The sequence below is a fragment of the Carica papaya genome, chromosome 7 (genome assembly GCF_054855325.1).
Source record: "Carica papaya isolate Zhongbai chromosome 7, ASM5485532v1, whole genome shotgun sequence".
NCBI classification, from domain to species: domain Eukaryota; kingdom Viridiplantae; phylum Streptophyta; class Magnoliopsida; order Brassicales; family Caricaceae; genus Carica; species Carica papaya.
The window spans coordinates 1565128-1581217 of record NC_142315.1 but is presented as its reverse complement, the minus strand read 5'-3'; the positions used below and the strand labels follow the sequence as shown (position 1 = coordinate 1581217).

At 29.1% G+C, this 16090-nt stretch overlaps 2 protein-coding genes and 1 non-coding gene across 4 annotated transcripts; 2 read left to right on the top strand and 1 right to left on the bottom strand.

Annotated features, from left to right (window-relative positions):
* Positions 1-2038: 2038 nt before the first annotated feature.
* TRNAI-AAU (transfer RNA isoleucine (anticodon AAU)) lies at positions 2039-2112 on the top strand. Its single transcript has one exon. It is a non-coding gene; the product is annotated as a tRNA-Ile (tRNA).
* Positions 2113-3873: 1761 nt separating this feature from the next.
* On the bottom strand, positions 3874-7521 carry LOC110817903 (heavy metal-associated isoprenylated plant protein 7-like). Its single transcript, XM_088207875.1, has 5 exons — positions 7289-7521; positions 6926-7076; positions 6373-6566; positions 4733-4823; positions 3874-4370 (listed from the first exon to the last, which is right to left on the bottom strand). Exons 1-5 carry the CDS (start codon positions 7295-7297, stop codon positions 4027-4029), a joined length of 789 nt encoding a protein of 262 aa, XP_088064001.1. The 5' UTR covers positions 7298-7521; the 3' UTR covers positions 3874-4026.
* A 4719-nt stretch (positions 7522-12240) lies between these two features.
* LOC110817970 (Heavy metal transport/detoxification superfamily protein) lies at positions 12241-13765 on the top strand. Of its 2 annotated transcripts, XM_022046697.2 has the most exons (3): positions 12241-12398; positions 12682-12763; positions 12849-13765. In XM_022046697.2, exons 1-3 carry the CDS (start codon positions 12387-12389, stop codon positions 13544-13546), a joined length of 792 nt encoding a protein of 263 aa, XP_021902389.1. In that variant the 5' UTR covers positions 12241-12386; the 3' UTR covers positions 13547-13765. The 2 variants fall into 2 exon arrangements, with proteins under 2 accessions (XP_021902389.1, XP_088064213.1); XM_088208087.1 differs by lacking the exon at positions 12241-12398 and having other exon boundaries at positions 12427-12763.
* The last annotated feature ends 2325 nt before the right edge of the window (positions 13766-16090 follow it).

Here is a 16090-nt window from a genome sequence, read left to right as displayed (position 1 = left end):
TCATATAAATAAGTAAAGGCCAAGTAAATTGAAATCTCATTAATTGTAATAATAATCCTTTTAATTATTCTTGAAAAATTTATAATAGACTAATATCTTAATAATTAAACTTGATTTAATTAATATTAAAAATTAAAACTTTAATTAATTTATAATAAAAATACGAATATAAAACGAAAACAGAAAATAAGATCAACGTAAGGTAAAAATAATAATAATAATATTTATTAATTTTAATAAACTAATGCATAATGGGTTTGGAGTACGAAATTTTAACTTTTAAGTGTTGTAAAATTTATATTCTTTCTATCAATAAAGTATTAAATATTTTTTAATTTATAAATTTATTTTTAAAATAATTATAACAAATTTAAATATTTATTTTTCTATATAAATAAATGAAAATAATCTTGTATTATATAAATAAAAGGCATGTGACTAAATTCTATCACATACAATGTATATATTAATAATCATAAAAAAAAAATACACATTTTTTTTATGTGAATAAATAGAAATATTACATAAAATTAAAAATTTTAGAATTCAAACATTGCCTCCATGTATATATATATATATATATATATATATATATACATGGAAATAGTGGAGAAGTAGAAGTTGAGAGGGTAGACTTTGGAAAGGGTGGATGGAGATCAGCCCACCACGCAGCAGTCTGATCCTCATGCGCCCATCGTTCTTAGTGGCCGCCGGGACCCATTTTCAATATTATCCTCCATTGACCCCATCCATATCAAATCTACAAACTATATATATATATATATATATTAATGACAAAATATACAAACTATTATATCATAAGGGTAAATATTTATCAACTCATTAATTCTTTTTGTCATACACAAATAGAATAATTCATCCTCGAACTACTGAAATTTTGTGAGAATACAAACTTTTACGAACATTCGAAATATTTTATTTTATTTTAATAAAAAAATTATTTTTAAATAATATTTGAATAATTACGTATTAATCGATATTCAATTGATTAGTATAAAGTTATTGATAAAAAAATATTTATTTAAATTACTTTATTTATTATATTCAAATTAAGTATTAATATTTAGATTCCAAATATATAAACTACTTAAAAAGTATAAGGTATCGATTTAGAATTTCAAATTAAATTTTTACTTAGATGAAGGAATTAATTTCAACATTCTTAAAAAAAAAATATATATATATATATATAGGTGGATAAAAGCTTGTATACATATACGTTTGTATTTGTGCTTATGTATAAAGTTTTAAATACTAGATTAATATAACTATATATACATATAAAGTTCTAAATGCTAAATTAGTAATTTAATTATATGCATATATATATATTTTTGAAGTAAATAAATCAAAAGAGTAGGAACTAATAAAAAAAATAATTCAAATATTTGAAGATAATATAAAAAACAATGTAATGTTTGTACACACGTGTATACATATGTGTGTGTGTGTGTGTATATGTGTGTATATATATATATATATATATGTTTCACTTTGCAATTACAAGGCGGTAGAAAATGCTTTCCATCAAAAGTAATGAAAAAATTCAGAAAGACGTAATAATTTCTTTTTGACACCATCATATGATAAGAACTGGCCGCCAAATGAGCAATAATTATAAAAGACGAGATACTTATATATATATATATACACACACATATATGTAATCTTTATAAAGAAGATTTCACACTTGAGACATTGAAATCCATGACATATATGAGAAAATTTTCAATGGAGTTACGTGCTAAACAAATTATATATCATGGAGGAAATGGTAGCATCTATCTACGTCCCATATATACATATACACATATATATATATATATATATACATATCAAGCCAAAGCAAATTTTAGTTAAAGCTATATATACTTAGATAGTTATTAGTTAATCATTAATTGCGAAAGTTCCGAATTTAATTATTTAAAAAAAAAATTAGCAAGTTATATATATATATGTACGCAGAGAAACTACGTATTTAGGATAATTAAAGATTTATAGCCTCTTGGAAACAGCTGGCCTATTAGCTCAGTTGGTTAGAGCGTCGTGCTAATAACGCGAAGGTCGCAGGTTCGAGACCTGCATGGGCCAACCTACTTTTTCATCTTAATAATTCTGTGGTAACTTTTTTTTTTTTTGGAGCGAAAAATATTAAGACCTAAAAGAAACAGTAGGACATGCCATAGAATCCATGATAACTGGAGCTATACAATATATATATATATGTATATCTGTATTGAGACTTGGGACCTTCCTATATCAGAAGAATTAGTTAATGGGCATGAATCTAAACTCAAAAGAATCCTCCCCTTCGGCTACACACTCTCTCTCTCTCTCTCTCTCTATATATATATATATATATATATATGATATATTGTACGTGGATGCATAGCCAAAGATCCTCCAGAGATGCATATATACCACATATATAAACGATAAAATCTACTCTTTCACTTTTCACTATGAGCCTTGGCCTATATTTGCAGCCCACCATTGTCCATGGACCATGCCTATGATGTTACATTCCCTGCTAGAGCTCAAATTCTTGCTCAGTACAACAATGCCCTTGTGGTCCAACCATTTTACTTTCTTAAACACCCACGTATACATGTAAATACACACACACACACATATATATATATGGCTTGACAGACTTTTCATCGAATTTAGCCTGTCTTTTCCCACTAGATGACATGGGTATCAAGTAAATATAAACCTTTTTCCAGTACAAGCTAAAAAGTCAACAACTTTCTCTTTGCGCATGGAGTTCCAACTATATTAGAATTAGATAATAGTATTTCTCGCCTTTTTATAAGAGATCTTGAGTTTAAGTTGGATTAGGTAATGGTACTTTTTCGGCTCTGCAAAAGATATTTTGAGTTTACATTAGACTATGCACGATTGTCTATTCTCGTTAAAAGATTGAGTTATGATTTTAACGTGTATGTATGAAGTAACGAAGAATATGGACCAAAGGCATCTCAACTCGGTGGCCATGGCTTCTGGGTATTTATACTGAAAGAGCCTCCACAGGATTGAAACTTTGGGGTGTGTGGGTTGGATTTGAAGTTGAATGGCAAAGGTGCCATACACCACAATTTCAGGTTCTGTCAAAATGATTTTCTTTGAAAATCCAACCATTTCAAATAAAATACTCTTCACCACCCATTAATATTTCCAAACACATAATTTCAAATTTAACTCCTCAGATTCTTCCAAGGTCCACCACCCTCCACCCAAATGAATGCAAATATAAATTTTCTCCACCTGGAATGGCTGCTGTCAAAATATCACCACTTCAACAATCTCATTAGACAGCAAATACCCAGTTCTTCTTTCCAATCCTATTATTAAATCTAATCTCAGACCAACAAAATACTACTACAAGAATCTGTAATGGTTGGTATATATGTTAGGCTAATCTTTCGAAGATCATAAAGTTTAATATGGTAGTAAAGTTATAAGTTCTTGCCTCATAACTTGGTCCTGATAGGGTAAATCCGCTTAGATTTATGTTTCGTTGGGAGGATAATCAGGAGATTCACATCTATATCGTTTGGACATACGTATGTGTAGTGATTTACATTGCTGTCGCTAAAAGCAAATCTCGTTTTAATTTGGTACCATTTACGAGCACTAAACTCAGGTGGTTAAAAGTAGAGGAGTAGAACAGATTTGATCATTTAAAATTTTAAATCAGTAATTCTCACTTAAAGAGTGACAAGAACAGAGGCCAAGGTAGTTTATTAATTATACAGCTTCTTGGAATTAAAGTACTAAAGATTACATATTCAAAAATCCTAAAATTACAGATGAGAACAAGACCTATAGTCATGCATACAAGATGTTAAGTAATTAACAATGGCACAGATTCATGATTTTGTTTGCTCCACCATCTTATTATCTCACATATATAGCTACATAGAAAATTGCCTGGAATCTTGGTCATTAGGAGAGTTAAATTGCGGAAACGACACAAAACCAGTTTTGCTGCTTTGGTTGCTCTTACATGACAGAGCATGCATGTGGGTTCTCATCACTGAAAATTTGATCCGGAACTGCATAAGCAAATTCCACATAGTTTCTTGATGGCCAGTATTCGCTTCGTTTGATGTCCATCTTCTTGTCATCTTCTTCTTTGGCTTCTTCAGCTTCTTTCTTTTCTTCTGCTTTCTCGGGTTCCTCCTTCTTCTCTTCTTTCTTCTCCTCTTCCTTCTTCTCCTCATCTTTTACTATGGAAGCTTGCTTCTTGGTTTTCTTGTACACATCATCAACAAGCTTTGCAGGATCTACTATGCCTTTCACTATTACTTGATCATTTCCCAGATCTGTTTCCACTGATTCTACACCTGAAGTAAACTCCGATTTCATTCTATTGGTTATCGAATTATTTTTCTTAAAAGCTTAAACAGATAAAAATAACCTCTTGTAGCATTTATGTTATATTTTGAACACCACGCTTTCACATGTAAATAGAATTTTTTGCTCGACTTAGGTTCACATAATACATAACTCTGAAATAGACTTACACACCACTAGAAATTCTGCCGAACAAAACTCAAGCATAATTTTTATCTTACTCAAGTCCAAATTATTGATGAACAAAACTCTTCTTAGTACTGGCCTCGGTCATTGTTTTTTAGGGTTTTAGACAGGGATTCTTCACATCTAAATAATGTGATTTCATTTAATAACATAATACTTTGCATACCTTTGATCTTTCTTATACGCTTCTGCAAAACTTGAGCACATGCTTCGCAATGCATCCGAATCTTTAACACAACTGTTACAACAGCAGGAGGCTGCCACAAAAATTTAATCAATGTACTGGTAATAGAGAACACTAATAATAACTAAAAATCTATATAATCACTTGTCATGAACTTGATTATGGTAATCATCTTGTAATTAAAATCAAGAAGTATCATCTACACACGACATATAATTTCACCAAAGTCCATTATTACCATCTAGATGAATATGCAGAAACTGAGAAAAGAAACTGACAGACCCAAAACCCAAGAAAGGCAGGGGGTTGGGTTGACAAATAATGGAAATAGAACAGGCTGCCCTACTTTGTGCTTTCATCTAATCTGTTGGCCCAAGTACTTATCAACTCCTTATCAGTCCTTGGGTTGGGCATTGTTCTTGTTAGTCTATGTTATCTTTTAACAACTATGGAAACAAAGACAGACTGTTCTAATTTCTACACAGGTTCTACTCTGGTGTCTACAAGACACTGTGTCCAGCTAAAGTTTATTGTTTCAATATGATTCAGTAACTTCAATCACTAGAAATTTACTGAATTACCACGAAACAATTCAAAATTATCATAGATTTTTCCGTTCTTAAGACACGTGTAAGATTGTGTGACACAGACTTCAAATTTTTTGTAACCCACTGTTTAAATTTCTTAAACCTTGTACTACTTGCTCAATTACAGTAAGTTCCACTGAATCTTATCTGTTCATGCACAAGGAGAAGCATTTCTGTAACACTACATGCAGTAAAACACAATTGGTAAGATAATGTCTTTCTCAACTGGTATCCATTTCAATATGTATATAAAATCCAAGCGATAAATACAAAAGGTTTTCATGTTCTCTATCTTTTCTTTTGAATTCTTTGCAAATTTAGATCAGGGTACCAAAATGCTGGACCCCATTATTGCAGATTTGAGTACATCAAGCTGTGGGAAGTGGGGTCAAAGCCCTAAACAGTGTCTTTTGCTCTCCTTGTAAGACGTGCCCTATTGGTTACTGCTATTTTGTTTTGTTACTTTCAATGTCAGCATTGAAACAGCAGTCACAAGATTCACTGTATAAGCAATTCTGGGGTCCATTTACTCTTTAAGGTTTTGCCTATCTTATAACCTGTCTTCCTTTAATCACCAAAAGCCTACTACACCAATATCAAAACCTTTTTGTGGGTCAAAATTTGAGACTCAATGTGGGTTTTGGTAGAAAAATTTACAAATGGTGTTTTTCAGAGAGCACAAATTAGTTAGAAACTCTCTGCAAAATGTTTTTTTTTTTTTTCCAGATTATAAGACAACAATGTCAAAGCTCACATTTTTATCACTTATTTTCTAGTCAAACCAAATACACATTATAAATGCAATTGATATGTTTTTATGGTTTGTTCCAAAACTTTTTTGAGGAAGATTTAAAATGAACCAATCAAGAATGTTTCAAAACGTTTATAGTCAAGACACCTAATAATTACTCTTTGGATGGTGGGTGCTGTGCTGACTCAAGCTTTGTTCTTTTTTTAACTCTAAAATCATGATTAAGAATCATTAATAACACTGAAAAAATCTCTGTATTTAGGGATGATTAATTGATTAATTACCTCTTCCTTCTTTTCTTCTTTGGGTTCTTTGGGTTCTTCTTTGGGCTCCTCTGGTGGCTTTGGCAATGGTGAAATTAACTCAACTTTCCTTCCACTTTTCTTCTGTAGCCTCTCACAGACCTTTATGGGGTCTGCGGCTTTCCCTTTCACCACCACTTTACTAGCTTTGCTATCTGCAGTTACATCTTCAACTCCTGTTAAATATCAAACAAGCCAAGTTAATACATATCTTAATTAATTAATCAACTAAACAAAATCCCATTCTTTTCATGGTAGGTGAGGACTGAGGTTTGAAGACTTCATTCATGTTTCATTACAAAGTATTCATTTTTCCTTCCCCCCAAAATAGATATGAATATGAATAAACATTAGCTTTTCAAAGGCATCACCTCATATATAATCTTTTTATATAGGTAACTATATGGTTATAATAATCAGTTTATAGACCCCACAGTTTCCAAGACAAATAAAAAATGTTCATCAACTAATGATGCAAGAGATTAAAGCTTTGAATTTTAATAAAAGAAAAAGAGGGGTTAAGCAAAATTGAAACCTTCAAATCCTTTCAAGGCTCTTGCAACTTTCCTCGCACAAGCTTCACAATGCATATCAACCTTGAGAACAATCTCTGGCGGCACTTCTTCTTTCTTTTCTTCTTTTACTTCTTCTTTCTTTTCCTCCTCCTTTTTCTCCTCTTTCTTCTCCTTTACCAACCCAACAATAAACACACTCAGTTTAGAAATTCACCACCCATTAGAGATTAGAATCTAAACACACTGTGGAGTAAACTTAGTTTAATCAGCTGATAATGATCTGGGTATATTCAAGTTTGGAACAAAAGAAAAAAAGGTTCCAAACAGTGGAAGAATCTGAAACTGAAAAAGAAGAAAGTAGAGATTAATGCCAAGTAAATTACCTCACCCATGTCTGTTGTTTGAGCTATTGAAGTTATTTCTACTCTTCAAGTCCGGGTACTGAAGAGAAAACAAGTTGTTTCTGCAAGAGTTGTAGATTTTGTTTCAGGCAGAATATCAAACACTTGACCTTCACTCTCTTCTCCTCTCTGTTCTTCTTTTTTCTTTGGGTTTTTGAATTAAGAGCTGGAGAGGAGGAAGGAGAAGAAGAAGAGCATTTAAGTAAGGGGAGAAAATTCTGAAGATCTGACGTGGAGTTGTTTAATGCAGTGTAATACATATACATATATGTCCCATAGCTGACCAACTGTCTCATAATTTGCCCTTACATTTTCCCTTTTATTTCTTTTTTATCTTTATGGGGTGGTCCAACTATATATATATATATATATATATATACACCATCCATATCTTATTATATATCTCAATGTAATCACTTCTTTATGGGTTAAAAAAATGTATATCACTTCTTTTTTTAATAATTTAACTTTTTTTTTAAAAAAAAGATAAATAATTTTATATTTATTTAGCTTACATATAATAAATATATTAAATAATTTTATGTACATATATATAATAATTTTATATTATTATTAACATAATGGGTCTAATTAAAAAAAAGTGTCCTTTTATAATAATTTTTTTATCTAAAAATATGATAAACCAATACAATTTTATTAATATATTAATAAATTAAAATTTTAATTATTACTAATCCTAAAATAAAAAATTTTATATTTTTAATAATATTTAAATTTATAAATTTTAAATAAAATATAAAAATATTGTATAATATTATTATAAAAATTTATATTTTAGGTAATATTTGAATTCATAAATTTTATTTAAATAAAATATTAACTAGTATAATATTATAATGTTATTACAAATTAGCACTTATTTATTTAGAACATGATGGGTTTATATAATTTATTATATTTTTAATTTATTATTTTTTTTTTTTAAAGTTACTATCCTATATATACATATATATATATATATAATTACAGTTACCCTATGTTGAAGGGTGTACGATGGATCATTGTCGTACTATATGTGTAATGAAAGCATGGTGGGCGGGATCTATTATGGTGGAAAAATCCATTAATGTACATACAATTGATTGGTAAATTACATGTGCATATATGTACATATATATACATATATATACATATATACACATATACACACGTACGTACTACCATATCAAACATACCCATATATTCAATTTTCACATTAAATCACCCAAAAATCAAGCCCCACCATGGTAAATGCCAAAATTATGCAATGTGACCACTTTAAAAAATGTATATATTATGGGTCACATTAAAATTTTAAAAGTAAAATTACATTCATAATTTTATATTTTAAAAATACATACTTAACCCATAAAATAATATATTTTTTTAATAAATTTGGAAAGCATATACATACATACCTTGCTGTTTCTATATACAGGGAAGCAAAGCCAAAATCTTGCTTCATACTTTTGTAGTATGGAAAAACAAAAGGTACTAAAAGAAAAACTTATCAACTATCTTTTTTTTTTTTTTTTAATTTAATTTATATTAGACCCCACGAAAAAGCAATCACGAAAACATATACATTTCATATGTATATTTACTTTATTTTAAAATTTTAATAAACTCGTTGAAATTTAATTACTGTAATTTAATCAACACATTAATGAATTAAATATTTATCTTGTACTTTTTTTAAACGTGTATAATAGAAATGAATTATGAATTAATTGAAATGAAATATTATTTATACCTAATAAAGATATAAAAAATAATTTTAAAATTAAATAAAATATTATTTTATTATAACTGTCTAAATTAAATAAATATAATAAATTTATTAAAATTTAATTTAATTAATATATTAATAAATTAAGTAATTCTCTTACACTTATTTTAAATATTTTGTATACTTTTATAATAAAAATAATTTTTTTTAAAAGTTCCGAGATAGATTATGAACGGATTAAAATAAAATAATATTTATATTCAATAAAGATATACAAAATAATTTTTTAAAATTAGATAAAATATTATTATTATTATTTAATTATTTACTCAATAAAAATATATAATATATATAAACACACTTTTTTGTTTTTTATTATTAGTTTTTTTTTTTTCTGAAGGAAATTTTGTGGTGCACAGAAATTATGTGCAACCACTATGTCGAAAGGGGACAATAATTTGAATGGAACCCACAGTTTCGGATTCCAGGCCCAATTCTATGGTCGGCCTGGTAAGCCTATCAGGATCTCCAAAAGACTCAGAAGAGGAATCAAGTGGGACCCTTTTTTTTAATATCACCGACCAGTCGTTGAGTGCCACGTGTAGGGATAAGAATTGTCATCACCATCATCGTGCATGAGAAAAACAAAAACATTAAAAGGTTTGATTGATATTTGTGGATCGACGTGAGCAAGTTGGTGATGACATATATGTATATATGTATACATATATGATCTCAATGGGGAAAAGAAAATTAAAGAACAGAAAAAAGAAGAATCTCAATGAAGACAAATATATATGTGTATATGTATATATATATATATTTTTTCTTGGGTAAACTGAATATTTATGGGTTCACACATATTCCAAAATACAAACTATATATTAATTCTTAAAGCTTTTTTTTTTATAGTTTTCAAAAAAGGAATCATATTAAATTTTATATGAATGATTTTTAGGTTTGAATTAATACATACATACATACATACATATATATATATATACACACACATTCATGCACAAAATACGAACACAAACACTTCATTACAAGTTCCAAAAAGTATAGCCAGAGGATTCACTAATAATAAAAATCATCTTTTGGAAAGTCATGTCTCATATAATTTATTACTCTTTAAACATAAAATTTTATTTATATTTTATATCCATATATCCATGAAGTATATATAGTATCATTAAATGGGTTAAGAATATGTATATATAGGGACATGTGTAACAAATATTTGTTTTGCTTATTACGAATTGAGAATCGAGAGAAGTTTATTTTATAGTTATAAGTTCGTGAAAATTTGGTTTATGACGTATATATATTAGGGTTTTTTCTTTCGTACAGTTTCTTAATACGTCTTAGTAAACTTCATTTAGTGATATTGTTATTACGTAATTCAAGTTAACTATCTTTATAATTTTGTTGTTTTAATACTATAACATAATAGTATTAATACTAATAGTTAGGGTTTTTGGTCGGATCAAAACTAAATTGAACTGAATCAGACAGAAGATTAAATAAGAAAGTATAAGGGTCTTGTTCGATTAAAAGTTTCGATCCTCCTACGATTGGACTAAAAATCAAATCGAACTGTATTTAATCAAATACATTTCGATCTAATTAATTATATTTTACGATCCAGATCGAAACATGTATACTGTGGATATAAAGGAGTAGTACAGAAGGCTGCTGTTTAAGAATCTTGAAATAAAAGCGAAAAGCCAATTCTTCATCTTCCTAATTTCACCAAACACTACCTTTGCCATTTCCCCCATACACTGGTCCTAAGTTGTTAGGTCTAGTGGGGTACCTCAATATATATATGTGTGTATATATATATATATGTATATATATATGCTTTGAGAAATTTAATTATTGAAAAATTGATAAATGGGTTCAGTTGGGCTTTTTTAAGCTTGTATAACCCATGAGGTAGAGGTATAAGTATTGATAGGACACAAAATCCACTGCAGAAATCTACTTGTTCTTTTTGCCAAACAGGCCCCAATGCCCTGTACTCACATGTATATATATATATATGTATGTACATGTGTGTGTGTATATATATGTATATGCCTTCACTTCAGCACATGCTTCCTTGTGGAATTTTTGTTTATAGTACAACTTAAACCAATCACACAGTCTCTATTATTATATATACATAATTGCATGATGTACACTTCTCACATTTTGAACATGTGATGTCCAATTGGGGAAGACTACTTCCTCAATATATATATATATATATTATACAATAAGATATAATTGATATTTTCTTTTTGGGTAAAATAATAATGTATTTTTAGTATTTTTTATTTTTATTTTTTTCATATTAATCAAAAATTTATAACCATCTTTTTTCTCTCGTTAATTTAAGTATTAGTTAAATATCATAATCGGAGAGAAATCGGGAGAAAACGGGCGATGTCTGTGACTGAAACTTGACAATAATTTTTTTAATGTCACGTTAGATATCGCGTAAAATTTAACGTCGAATTCAACTAATATTCGAAATAATTAAAAAAATATTTTTTTATATAAATAAATAAATAAAAAGGTATTATTAGTTATAATATAATGACATGACCAACTTTAGGTATATAGTTATATATAATTATACAAACTGATGCTGATTTAATCAACCATTCCCAGTTTCACATTCATGTGTCGATATATATGTATAGCATGGGAAAGGTAACGTGTGTGTGAGTACATAGATTTATAATAAGATATATACGTATATATTTTTGTATAATGTTACTTTAGTGAGCATCTCCCAAGTTTCAGAAACAACGGGAGGCTTCTTCTCCCATGCAGAGAGACTAAAGAAATGAAGACAAAAACTTCGAAGAACAAAAACTGTACTAAAGATGAGTGGCACTGGTCTCTTTGGACACATGTATGGTTGCCATGTGGGCGTACATGTCCCATAATTACATACACTTCATAACGTGTATATATATATATATATATACTTAATTACCACCTTAATTATAATTAATTTTCTTAATTATAAATCATTTAATTAATTAATTAATTAATATTTAATAGTGAGGAGGTGAGGTGGGTCAATCGAAGCCAGCCAGAACTGCACCGAATGGTAAGATTAAAGAGTCAGCAATCTCACGTGGAATTATGACCAGATGATCGCAGGAGATTCAACGTCGGTTACCAGGTGTCAAATTCTCATTGGTTAGATTCAGTGCTGGACCAAACTCTCGTTCTCATAAATATGCACTTCAGTTCTTAGCTTCGTTTATAAGACTCCAGCCCTTTCTGCTCTTCACTCTTTCTTCTTCCTCCAGCTTGATTTTCGTCAAGGTTTAGATCTCAGATACAACAGCCATGGCGGAGAAGGTAATCTGTTTTCTTCTTACGTTTTATTAAATTTTCTTTTCTTGGGTGGTGGGTGATTTTTCTGGGTTCTTGTTTGTTTTTGAATATCATGATCTTATCTTTTTTACTTTCTCATGTCAGAATCTGAACCAGAAGATTCTTGACCTCTGCAGATTGTTTCTTTTATACCTATCTATGCTCTCTATCAACAGTGACATAACAGTATTAATCAATTATATACCTTTATATGACTGTATCTTTTCTGGGTTTTGAATCATATGTATCTATTATATTAATGGGGCAGGTGACAGTAATGGTGCTGAAGGTAGATTTGCAGTGCTACAAGTGCTGCAAGAAAGTCAAGAAAGTTCTCTGCAAATTTCCTCGTGAGTTTCTTCATCGTCTTCATGTTCTTCGTTGATATTTTGTATTAATGGAAATAGACTGAGTTGATGTTTTTATGAACGAGAGAAATAAGGGACCAGGTCTACGATGAGAAATCCAACACCGTGAGAATCACAGTCGTTTGTTGCAGTCCGGAGAAGATCAGAGACAAGCTTTGCTGCAAAGGAGGCGGAGCCATCAAGAGCATTGAGATTCTTCAACCGCCGGCAAAACCCAAAGAGCCGGAAAAGCCTAAACCTGCACCGGCACCGGCGCCGGAAAAACCTAAAGAAGCAGAGAAGCCCAAACCTCCGCAGGAGAAGCCAAAAGAGGCAGAGAAGCCAAAACCGGCGCCGCCTAAGGAGGCTGAGAAGCCAAAGCCGGTGCTGGTAAAGCCCAAAGAGGCGGAGAAGCCAAAACCGGCGCCGGAAAAACCGAAAGAGGCAGAGAAGCCTAAAGCTCCGCCAGCTGCTGATAAGCCAAAAGAGGCAGAGAAGCCTAAAGCTCCGCCAGCGGCAGAGAAGCCAAAGGAAAAGCCGCCGGAGCCCAAACCGGGGCCGGTCCCCGTTCCGGCATTCCCGCCGCCGCAAGTGTTCCAAGCGTGTTGTGAGCCGTGCTACCATGGTCATGGTTGGGGAGCACCACCGCCGCCATGCTACGAGACGTTCGGTAGGCCGGTGTTTGACAGCTGGGGCGGCGGCGGCGGCGCGTACAGGCCGTGTTATAACGTCAACAGATGTGATTATTTTTGTGAAGAGAATTCTCAAGGCTGCACCGTTATGTGAATCAGTGTAATTTCGTCATCGTCATCTTCATCATCATCTCTGGTTCGCAATATCTGGATCTGGGTTCAGTTTTTTTTTTTTTTGAAAAAAATGATCATAATAATAATGAGAATAATATAGAAGTTTATTGGGTACATATATATATAAAATATATATATATATATGTACAGCATGAGAAAAATGGTTAATAAAGTCTGCTGGTGGGAAATTGGTTGTTCATCATTTCGTGTATAATGTTCATTTTTTTTCAAGAGTCTTTATATTTTTAATATAATAAATGCTTATATATATATATATATTATATAGATATCTTTATAATTAATAATAATATATATGTATATACATACACTTTAATTTATATGGTGCATGATCTCTTCTCGATTTCCTATCACTTTCAATTCAAAGCATGATTATATTATGGAATGCTTATGAAGATGTTCCAATAATAATAATTTATTATATTTTTAATATAAGTATATATTATTTTGTAGCGATGTCTTTATATATATATATAATAAAGTTGTAAAAATGTATGTAAACAATCATCATCATCATCATATTGGAATTACAGTGACCAATTGACAAAGATGGAAGAGGCTTATCTCATATAATTAATTAGGTGGTGGGAATCTTAATTAATTACTTGTTTAATTTAGATTAATAGTTAATTAATTAATTGACAAGTGACTTTCCACCAAATTATTCTTTTCATTTTGTCAAAATATAATTAATAATCAACCACTCAAGAAAATATTATTTACACTTACTTTTCTTATATTTTGGAATTTTATATTCATTAGATTAAAAAAAAAAAATTATACTTACCCTTTTCCAATTGGTCAATGGTTAATTTAATTTACCTTTAATTTTTTAAACCAATATAAAAATTTAACTTGAAATTCTTAATTATATATATATATATTTATATATTATAATTTTAAAATCTCTATATTACTAGTTCAATTCTTTCCAAAAATTATAATTAACCTTAATACAAAAATAATAAAAAAATATACTTATTTTTCTGTTTACGGAGAATAATATATTTTTTATTAGAGTTTTAAATAATTTTCATATTCAAAAATTCAAATCTATTTATAATTTAACTCAATGTGAGAGAAAAAATAATAATATATATATTTTTATATATTATTTTTTTAATTAAATATTAATAATTTTTTTTTGTATATTTACTAAGAATTATATATTTTTATAATAATAATTTACTTTTTATAGGTTTACAAAGAGTTATATTTTTTTTATAAATAGTGTTGTGAGTATTTTTAATTTTATACAATAAATTTAATTAAAAGATAATAAATTTTTATTTAATAAATTAAATTCATACTTTGAAAAAATATATAAACAATATACTATTCATTTAATTATTTAGGAATTGCATCAATACATATATATATATATATATATATATATAATATAGGTGCAATTTGTTTCTATCTAGCTTGGTGGCACATCGATTTAAAACTAACTAGTATAAGACCACGTGGGTATGATGTAAGTTGATTTAATTTTTAGTTTCGCCTTCCCGGCTGAAAGAAGAAGAATTTGAAAGCTTTGCATATATACACATACATACACATACACATACACATACACATACACATATATACATATATATATATATATGTATTACGTGTATATATGATTAGAACACGGTTCTTAATTTTGGCATGGCCGCCAACCGAACAAAAGATGAGAAAGAACTCGCTAGGTGTTTATAATAAAAATGGACCACATGCATGATATGATCAAACTATATTCCTACTACATATATATATATATATATACATACATACGTGTGGAATAATTCCCCAAAAATTTCATATGTTACTATTATTATTTTAAAAATGAATCTTTAAGAATTATAATTTCTTTTTATTGAATTTTTATATTATATATGATATTTGTTTTTTTTTTATAAAATACATAAAGGGTATTATATATTGTTATATTATATACGGTATAAGAATCCAAAATGTGAAAGGTATAGTATATAAATCCAAATGTACACGGATATAAACACATTCCAAGTGTCGGTGTTATATCAAACAAAAAGTGGTAGGGCCCCACTTTTTATATAATGATTGATTTGACAAATGAGATAAATTAATGTTAAAAATAATATGCTTTATATTATATATATTATAAATGTTCTATTTAAATATTTAAAATTTAAATTTTATTCAAAATGTATATCTTATATTTAATAGTATACTGTAAAATAACAATAATCGATTTATAATATTTGATTCATTTAGAATTAAAAAATTAATTATTTAGAACAACGGTGATGAATAACGTATTACAAATTCGAACTTGAAATTGGTACTTGAAAAAAGACAAGAGATCGGACAAAATATGAAGGTGCATTTTATGTGCATATGTAAAGTTTTTATTCTTATACGAGAAAAGATATATAAAGTTAAGCGATAGTAGTGGTGCCTGCATCGCTTATTATACTAAATTATATTAAAAATTAAAGGTAAGTAGATAGTATCGTATAGTAATTCAATACAGGATTTG

Bases quoted from the DNA above. Each gene is read 5' to 3' on its own strand.
- LOC110817903 (XM_088207875.1), bottom strand. The intron at 6,567-6,925 runs GTTTCAATTTTG...GATATTTAACAG, and splicing joins AGCCTTGAAAGGATTTGAAG to GAGTTGAAGATGTAACTGCA. The intron at 4,824-6,372 runs GTAATTAATCAA...TTTTTGTGGCAG, and splicing joins AAGAAGAAAAGAAGGAAGAG to CCTCCTGCTGTTGTAACAGT.
- LOC110817970 (XM_088208087.1), top strand. From the start codon at position 12,625: ATGACTGTATCTTTTCTGGGTTTTGAATCATATGTATCTATTATATTA. The intron at 12,764-12,848 runs GTGAGTTTCTTC...TATGAACGAGAG, and splicing joins AGTTCTCTGCAAATTTCCTC to AAATAAGGGACCAGGTCTAC.